This window comes from Bidens hawaiensis, unplaced genomic scaffold (assembly GCF_021521415.1).
Source record: "Bidens hawaiensis isolate Kalapana, Puna unplaced genomic scaffold, B.hawaiensis_p1.1 tig00052880_1, whole genome shotgun sequence".
Taxonomy (NCBI): Eukaryota; Viridiplantae; Streptophyta; class Magnoliopsida; order Asterales; family Asteraceae; genus Bidens; species Bidens hawaiensis.
This window is the reverse complement of record NW_027499498.1, coordinates 65,319-74,656: the sequence shown is the minus strand read 5'-3', so window position 1 is coordinate 74,656 and position 9,338 is coordinate 65,319. Positions and strand designations below refer to the sequence as shown.

Genomic DNA, 9,338 nt, shown 5'->3' with positions numbered 1-9,338 from the left:
ATGATGTGACAATCGTCAATTTCAGGTTAACTCCGTTAACTCAACTCCGTCAATTCAAACTTAAAGATCATTGAATCTATAACGCACACCTCATTACATTTAAACTAGGGTTTAAATGACGCTTGACACTTACTACATGTGTAGTCTTTCGGGAATTGCACCGAAACGCAAACGAATTGACGCAAACCATTGGTGAATAAACGAAAAACGTCAAAACAATAATTATATGATAATTATGTGTTAGACTTATGTGTTATGTGATAATATTGTTTAAAACGTTAACTCAAGATGCAAACAACTTAGATTAAACTAGAAAAATAATGTTTAGAAGTGGAGGAGCCTTGATGTAACTTATTATTATTAATAATATAAATCAAAAACCCTAATCTCTTTCCCTTTCTCTCTCAAAAACCCGACGGCACCTCACCCCCTCCCCTCTTGCGATCGGCAGCCATACATCACCACCATACCACCCTTGTTTGATCTTGGTTTTCACAATTGAAGCATCCTACACTCGTTTCTAAGCACCTCTCGCGTTTCTCTTGGTTATCTCTGCGTTTTTAAGGTATATATATGAAACCCTAACTATTGAATATCATATATTAAGTGTTTTATGATTGATTATGGCTAGAGGATGATTAATTATGTGTTAGTGATTGATATTGATAGTCATATGTGATTTTGAACGGTGAAAGATTGATGAATCATTAATTGTTTGTAAACCCTAAAGGGTTACTAATGATTTTTATGATTAATAATGTTTATTGCGTGTTTTGAGTTATGTCATATGCTTAGGATGCATGTTAGATGATTGTTTATGCTTGCTGAGTTTGACAGCAGTGATTGTTAAAATTGAACGGTGTGTAACTTGTTGAGTATATAAGCAAACTGAGCTAATTATGAGTCTACAAGGTAGTACTCTGAGTCTAGTTTTCAGAAAGTCCAACCACGCCTAGTTTGGAGGTTTTTTGGTTGGTCAAACGATTTAAATGCGATTAAAGGTCAAAACTGGTACTGGACAGATTGTAAGTTATGATTAGACAACTGTAACTAAATGTTAATGTAAGAATTGGTTGAGATTATTGATACTACAGTAAACTAGGTTGAGTCTAGTTTCTAAAGAATATAAATTTGCAATTTTTGGACGTGTAAAAGTTAAACTTTATGATTTTACAAAAACGTTGTGCAAAGCTGAGTTGTTAGACCTGCTGTTAGGTTGTTTTGTAAATATTATATCTCATGAACTACGAGACCAATTGGGTTGGTTCCACTTCTGGAAGTTGACTTGTTGAGTTAGGAACCTAACCCAAGTGGTCTTGCATCTGTTGGATTTTTCATTTAACGGGAATTTCAAATAAAATTCTGTTGCGCATGAATTTGACTGTTATGAGTTTGCTGTAATGTTTTGATCATTGTGAGAAACCTATGTGGAATAAAAATAAAATAAAACATGTTCTGGAAACCTAATACATGTATGCTTTTGTGATGATATTTGATGAATTAATTGAGATGCTATGATCGGTGGAATAGTATAATCTTTCAAGTAGAATTCTGTCTCGGTAAAGTTAACTGCCGAACTTTGTGAAAATGCATGAAAAGTGCTAGTTGCTAGTTAATTGTTATGTTTTGACCAAATTGCCCCTGCGGGGAATACTTGCTAAATAAGTGTGGTATTTTGACCAAATTGCCCCTGCGGGGAATAGTTGCTAGTGATATACGTTATTAATACATGACACGTAAATAATTGTTCACACACGTATCGTATCACAAATGTACTCGTTAAGTCACACACGATTCACAAACAAACACGAAACGTATCTTGTGATTAGGAATTATGTGCCGGGTCTAGAGACTCGATATTAGTTCCGATACTTAGAAAATCTCCTTGTTGTTTTAGAACGCTAGAGAGAGTTTTCTGTGACGCGCATCACTTGGTGATTTATTTTGGGAATTCTTCGCAAACAGTGAGTTTCACTTACCCCTTTAAACTGTTTTCAAACGCTTTTCACTTGGGGAGATAACATACTCCGAAAACGCATTTAAGATTTTGTTAATATAGATTATATATCACTTGTAAAGACTAAGTGGCAAACGCGTTAACTAAAGTCCTTCATTCACATCGAACCGTTTAATATTAGATAATAGTGAGTCATTGTTGAGTAGTACTACTGGGTTTGACAAACCCCACCCAACGCTAAACTCGACTGGAGGTCGAGTGGGTGTAATCTTGGCTAAACACATACCATGGTCGGGATAGACCTGGTGGCAAGGCAAATGATAAACAGTCAGCTTCGGTGTCGAACACTTAGTAATACTTGTTTTATAGGCTAGCTACCTATAGATATATAATTGACATAACACTATCTGGTAACGCAAAACGCTGAACGCAAAACGCTTAACGCAAAACGCTTAACGCAAAACGCTTTATTTTATATAAACTTGTGAACTCACCAACCCCGTGTTGACACTTTTAGTATGTTATTCTCAGGTAGCCGAGGCGGGCGCGCGGTTTAGGATCATGCATTGCTTGAAACACTTTTAATTATGCAAACTTATTTTAAACTGTTATCATTGGGTTTTTAAGTCGTCCTGCGTGACGCAACATTGGTTTCTATGGTTTTACGCTTCCGCACTTATTTTCGTTTAAACGTTTTTATGGTTTGATTATAACTAATGATTCCGATCCTGTTAGTTCACACCCTCTGACGGTAAAACTCCGTTAGTGGATTTTGAGGGTGTGACACAAATCCGTCCAAGTTGGAGACTGTTGGTAATGAACCTTAAGCCCACTTAATCGTTAACTGAGCCCAACTCAATCAATTAGAATGATAGGGTAGTAGATATGGCTTAAGTTTGGTACATGGGCTCAAGCCCAAATGGTTTAATTTGATTAAACCCTATTTTTCTTTTTATATATAGAACAATATATATAGTTAATAATGATAACACACCAAACAACAAACCCTAATCACCGCTCCAAATTCCGGCGCCGTTTTCCGGCGACCCGGTTTTCCGGCAACCCTTTTCCGGCCATCTGAGATTCCGGCAGCCGCTGATAGACCACCACCGGAGTTCCCTTAAAGCTAAAAGACCTCCGCTGCCACTATCCGCCGCCGCCATCAGCCTTTAAGTGATTCTCGTTTTTCCGGCGGCCCTCATACGCACCATTTGCTACAGTAGCAGCTGCTGTTCGAGTACTGTTGGTGTTTGAGTTGTTGTCGGACTTGTTTGCTGCCACATCTACACCAAACTGTCACCAGAAAAGTCATCGGAATTTGCCGCCGCCGCTGTCTGATTAGGTCGAAGATCTAGTTGATTGTATCAATTCCTAGCCCGGTTCGTTAACTCTCAGTGTTTCTTCCCGGTTTCGATAACCGAGGTATAAATAACTAAACTTTATCTATGGTTTGGTTTGTTTTATATTAATCGTGCTCGTATATCGTTGTAACCGGATCCGGGTTCAGGTTTCGGTTTAAGGTCCGTTTACTCGTTTATTTATCCGCTGCGCTTTTTAGTTCGTTTATATATATATTATATATTATATATTATATTATATATATATATATTGATTAATATTTATGAAACGAAATACTTACTAGAAGGGGTTAAAAATAGTTTGACCGTTTTCGTTCAGAACCACAGTTGAAACCCAACAGATTTCTGGTCGCCAACGAAGGTTTGCATCAATCATTTTCGAATCTCTGGCGAGAGGTTGATGGGTTGTGTTTAAATAAGAGGGGTTGTTTTTTTCTTGATGTTTCAAATCTAAAATGAAGAGTGATGCACCGTGTCGGTTCTGGTGATGAGTAGTAGGTGTAGTTGGTGATTATATATAAAAGTTAATATATTATAAAATGATTATTATTTTATTAAATATAAAATAGTAGGTGATGTTGTGTCGATTTGTAGAAGTTTCCTGTTGTGAAAACTTTTGTATGATTTTTGAGAAAAGTTTAAAGATATGACACTGATATGACAGTTTTTTTTATTGTGAATGCTCTTAGTTGAAACCTATTAATGAGTAGCGTTAAATAGTTTACAACATCATAATAATAAGAAGTCAATTTGGAAACTAGTCAACACCATTACTAGGTAAGTTGACCTCCATTTTAGATTTCTCTTCAACATTGAGTACCACATCATCACCAACTTCAAACTCCCTAAAGCAAGCAACCCTACCAAGTTCTTCAACTTCTTCGATCACAAGATCAAGTTTCGCAACTGCCTCCACCAGCAATGCCGCAAACGCAGCAAATGGCAATGCCTCCGAGAATTCCAAACTCGTGATTGCAATCTTGCTTAATGTGGGCCTTAACGACTTCCTCTCGGCCTCTATCGTTTGCTTGGAAACCCTTTTTGATTTCCACTCGGATAATGCTGATGCTTCTGTTTTTACACTCGATAATTGTTTCTCTGGATTTGATCGGGCAATAAGAGTGAGCATGTTGGCTGGGTTAGCACCATTTGAGCCGAGAAATAGACGTGGTTGGGATTTTAGGGCGGTGTCGAGGTCTTGTAGTGCTTGGTGGAGGTGGTCTGAAAGTATTTCCGGTGAACATTGGCGATGGTTTCGTATACTGTTGGCAAGTTCCGTTAAGGCTTTTGATACTTCAGTTGCCAGGCGAGTACATGGATCTTTGAATAGCAGCCGAACCGATTTTGGAGTCTGCAACATAAAATGGTCAAACAAGTATTTTACCTGGATAATTCGTTTATCTACAATTTAACTATGCATGGGTTACAATATAAATTCTTTTACGTATTTAGTTACTGAAAAGTTGTATGGCGACTTTTTTTGGAGTGAAACTACAAAGTATATTGAATATTAGAATTAAAGACAATGGTACATGCACCGATCAGCCAGCGTCCGGATGATTGAGTGCTATGTGCCTTATGTCCAAGGCTTGATGCAAAACTAGTATAGAGCCGGGGGTCTCACCGGAAGCAGCCTCTCTATCCCCATAGGGTAGAGGTAAGGTTGTCTACATCTTACCCTCCTCAGACCCTACCATAGCTTTGCTATTGGTGGGATATACTGAGTACGATGATGATGATGATGATAGAATTAAATGTTTTAAATTCCTATTAAAATTTGTGACGCAATAATATTGGTAGCAAGTTCCTACTATATTTTTGACGCATTTTTCACAAAATGAAAAAACCCCAAATTTAAGATAAACTTACTACAAATTAACACGAAACGAAATAAAACCCTAGTTATTTCTAACTTCGTAAGTGTGTGAAATGTTTTTTTTAAAATATCTTAACATTATTAATTTAAATGGAAAATTCTTAAAATGTTCAATTAACTTTGTTAAAATCATATTTTATTCATTTGACTTGACAACTCTCAAGAACATCCAAAAAAAAAATAATCTACCGGCCCAGATTCTAATCATCCCCAGACTGGATTTTAATCGAACCAACTGCCAAAGAATCTGGTCACTAGACTTTTGAATTTTCAAAATTTCGTTTTTACTTCTATATGTTTTTCTTATATAACTTTTAAAATATATAATTTTATAAAATTTCAAAAAACTGTTCCCGAAAACTTATTTTTATCTATGTGCTGACATAAACTTTGCTCAAAATCAAGCCTTTTTAATATGCATTTTGTCCGGCCCAGTTTTAAGTATAATTTATGTCACCGCGAAGATAAAAACAACCATGTCCGAAAGGTATCTTCAAAATTTTATAAATTTATATTTATAGAAAAACTAAATAGAAGTAAAACTAATTATATTCATATAATATTCAAAACAAAATTGTAAGAAAAATATAGTGATTTAAAAAAACAAAAAATCAAGTATATTCGAATGGATTTTTGGACAATTTGTATTTTCTGGTTGGATTAATTGATGATCAAATAATTTTGGGAATTTTCAATAACTTACTTAATTAATTTTATGGGTATAAAATACTTAATTAATTAAATACATTAAACTTGATTGGTGCGTTCTAAATGTGCCGTGTGCATTTATAATTTTCACGGTTAGTCGAAGATTCTAGGTTTCAATAACTTTCTTTTGTCAATTATTAACGAGGACACTTTTTACTTTTCATCAAAGACAGCCAAAGTCGTCACGGTTGTACAAAAAAGTTGAAAGCCATACAAACACTTACAATACCTGAATCTCAGTTTCTAAACAACCATGAAGCGCGACAACCGTGTATCCAAAATGGCGTAGAACAGCTCCTAATTTAACATATTGTTGCCACGGGAATGGATTACAGTGCCACGAGTGTCGTGGCTCCCAACTTGCATGCAACGCCTACAAATGAAATCTCCTAAATTACAGGACCACGAATGTGTTACAAAACAAATTATAAATGAGAGAAAAGAGCGTACTAGGGTTTCGTCTGTTGATTTAGAATCCAAAACAGCCTTGTAATTAATATAAATCGGATCTTCCATGAATTTATCTTTGGCGACATCTGGTTTCCTGTCACTAAAGTATTCATCCACACATGCTGCAGGTAAATATTTCTTAGTGACCAACTTTTGTAACTTAAATTATAGAAAATATTATATGCGTTTGCATAGTTGATAGCTTGTTATAATTAATAATAATATCATTTCTTCATTGTTGAAAGGTAGAAAATATACGGTTTTTGACCATATTAAGATACCTTCAATGGATTTGGCCAAACCTTCGATTTTGGTAACCGAAAAAGTATGAAGATCTTCTCCGGACCAAATGGGGAAAACGAAGAGGCTCATGAGGATGCAAACGCCAGAGCCAATAGCCATGGTGTAGAGACGCTCGCGAGCTATCTTTAGCACATCTTCGACTCGATAACTTGATATAGTAATCAGATTGAATGTCAAGAGGAATATAACAACACCATAATCATAGTTTTTCTTTACCTTTGGGAAAAACCTCAAGTACGTACTCATGGCACCTGCAAAATTTAAGATTTTTTTAGTGACTTATTTTTAAAAGTCGTACAACTTAATTAAGGGGTATTTTTCTTAAAAGTTGTCCACACTATATTGCATTATTGTGGCAAACTACTCCCTCCGTCCCATCAAAAATGTCTGCATTTCCTTTTTAATTTGTCTAATTACAATTGTCCACTTTCAAAATTTATTAGCCAATTTCCAAATTTACCCTTAAACACACACAACTAACATTAATAAACAACATTTATGGACCCAATTTCCAATGGTATTACTGTCATTTGGTATGCAAAGAAAACAATAATTTAATCTACCTTAAAATTTGTGTTTTTCAAACTAAGACACTTTGACCGGGACGGGGAGTAACATATATAGAGATCATCTAGATATCACCAACACACGTACACTGGCGTTACATCTTTTAATATTAAAAGTAAACCATTCGTGAAAACAAAATGTTTCACAAAATTTTGAATCTTTATATTATTAAAACGATAGCTTTGCTATCCCTATGGGGTAGAGGTAAGGCTACCTACATCTTACCCTCCTCAGACCCTACCATAGCTTTGCTATTGGTGGGATATACTGAGTACGATGATGATGATGATGATGATGATATTATTAAAACGAAGAAGACGATCATTTTCTTTAGATCTTCGCTTACCGATGAAGAAGACCGAAGTCCCTATGAAAATGGCATAAAAGACCTTCCCACTTTTTCTAGCAATAAACTCGAATAAGAACGCTAATGATCCAGCCAACAATGTCCCGAGACCTCGGTTCAACCCTTTACATAAGGTAGCCCCTATTATGAACATATGATAATCAAGAGTTAAGCTTGAACTGAAAATGTTATACTCATACATTAAATAAGTAACAAGGATAGAACACTATATAACACTAAATTAATATAAATTCAAGTGAATTTTACCGGCAGTGAACTCGAGAATGACAACAACGGTCATGACAGCCCATATGGCGTTCCCTCCTATCTCTTTGAACAATGGTTCTAACAGGTACAACAAAGACACCAACGTTAGTGATAACCCGACTTTGATTGAATGAACCGCCTTTCGGGGATCATCTCGACCCACTTTCCAGATTTCCCGACGTAACGATCCAAGAAATCTCTTAGCGTTCTCCATGTAAACACGAGCTTGCTTCTTCCAAACCTCCACCGTTGGGTATTTGTCTGTAACAACAGCAGACGCAGCAGCAGAAGCAACAACACCGATCGAACACATGTTATAAAACCTTTAGAAAGGATATAGTTCCAATATGATCGAATTTTGTAAAAACAGACGAAGAAGGTTAGATTTGATGGGTTCAATCAAAACTGGGGTCCAAAAATGGTGACTTTGTTCGCCAAAAAGTATTGTGTCTAGGTGTATTTATTGGCACCCTTGGCAATATGTGGCTTGGTTTGATTTATAGGTGCAGGTTGGTGTTATATAACTTTTGCATACACGAGATTTTCGGGTGACATATTATGGACTTGACAATTTGAACACTTTTACAGCTAAGTACATATTAAATTGCTAAAATAAAATAAGAATTCATTTAAATGAATACAAATCAAACTTGTCCAGATTAGTTTGTATACTAATACAGGTGGGCAAACAAACCGGTTAATCGAACTGACTTGAAAATCGAACCGAAATCAAACCGGTTTGAAACCAATTATGTAGAAACCGGTTTAGAATCGATTAAAACCGGAGGTTTGGAACCGGTTTGTAGTTTTCTTCACCAAAACCGGTTTCAAACCGGTTAACCGAACCGAAACTGGCCAAAATCGGACAAAAACTGGTCAAAACCCGAACCGAAACCGATCGTAACATGGTAAGAAACCGGTTTCATACCGAACCGAAACCGATCATAAACCGGTTTTGACTTTTGTTGACTAAACCGAACCGGTTTTAACCCGAACCGGTTTTGAGTTTTAAACCGGTTTGTGCACCTCTATATACTAACAGCGCTACAGAATTGCCCTTCAAGGATGATTTTGGCCAGAATGTGTGGGCCTAGCACCGTAGCTTATAGCATCGAATCTTTTGATATTCATGGTCGCACCTTATACCTAGAAGGTGTTGGAAAATACGGACAGGTTCGACTAGCTTAACGTGGCCGGTTGAGCTATGACCCATAAGAGTTACACTTTAGGTAACGAGCATAAAAATCGGCTTAAATTAGTTAACCGGTATTGACGAATTATTAACGGGATTATTATTTATATTGGATATAAATATAATATTGATAATGTTTCTTTACCAGATAAATGAACTAGAAACGGGCTTTTAAACGCGATATGGGCCTTCAAAAATTTTGGGACCAGTAGTAGGTTATTAAGGATAATGGTATTAGAGCATTTTCAATGGGTTCTCTATTTACATCTTTAAAATTTAACTAAAAAACATAATTTCTTTAAATTATACATCAT

The 9,338-nt window shown here is 36.0% G+C and overlaps 1 protein-coding gene across 2 annotated transcripts; it reads right to left on the bottom strand.

Moving 5' to 3' along the window:
* Positions 1-4,067: 4,067 nt before the first annotated feature.
* On the bottom strand, positions 4,068-8,277 carry LOC143599796 (aluminum-activated malate transporter 12-like). Of its 2 annotated transcripts, XM_077077669.1 has the most exons (6): positions 7,833-8,277; positions 7,566-7,706; positions 6,631-6,903; positions 6,350-6,471; positions 6,129-6,272; positions 4,068-4,666 (listed from the first exon to the last, which is right to left on the bottom strand). In XM_077077669.1, exons 1-6 carry the CDS (start codon positions 8,143-8,145, stop codon positions 4,073-4,075), a joined length of 1,587 nt encoding a protein of 528 aa, XP_076933784.1. In that variant the 5' UTR covers positions 8,146-8,277; the 3' UTR covers positions 4,068-4,072. The 2 variants fall into 2 exon arrangements, with proteins under 2 accessions (XP_076933784.1, XP_076933785.1); XM_077077670.1 differs by lacking the exon at positions 6,129-6,272.
* Between the last annotated feature and the right edge of the window lie 1,061 nt (positions 8,278-9,338).

Coding starts and splice junctions, on each gene's coding strand:
- LOC143599796 (XM_077077669.1), bottom strand. CDS start 8,145: ATGTGTTCGATCGGTGTTGTTGCTTCTGCTGCTGCGTCTGCTGTTGTT. Junction 7,707..7,832: donor CATTCTCGAGTTCACTGCCG/GTAAAATTCACT, acceptor TGTTCATAATAG/GGGCTACCTTATGTAAAGGG. Junction 6,472..6,630: donor TTTGGCCAAATCCATTGAAG/GTATCTTAATAT, acceptor ATTTACCTGCAG/CATGTGTGGATGAATACTTT.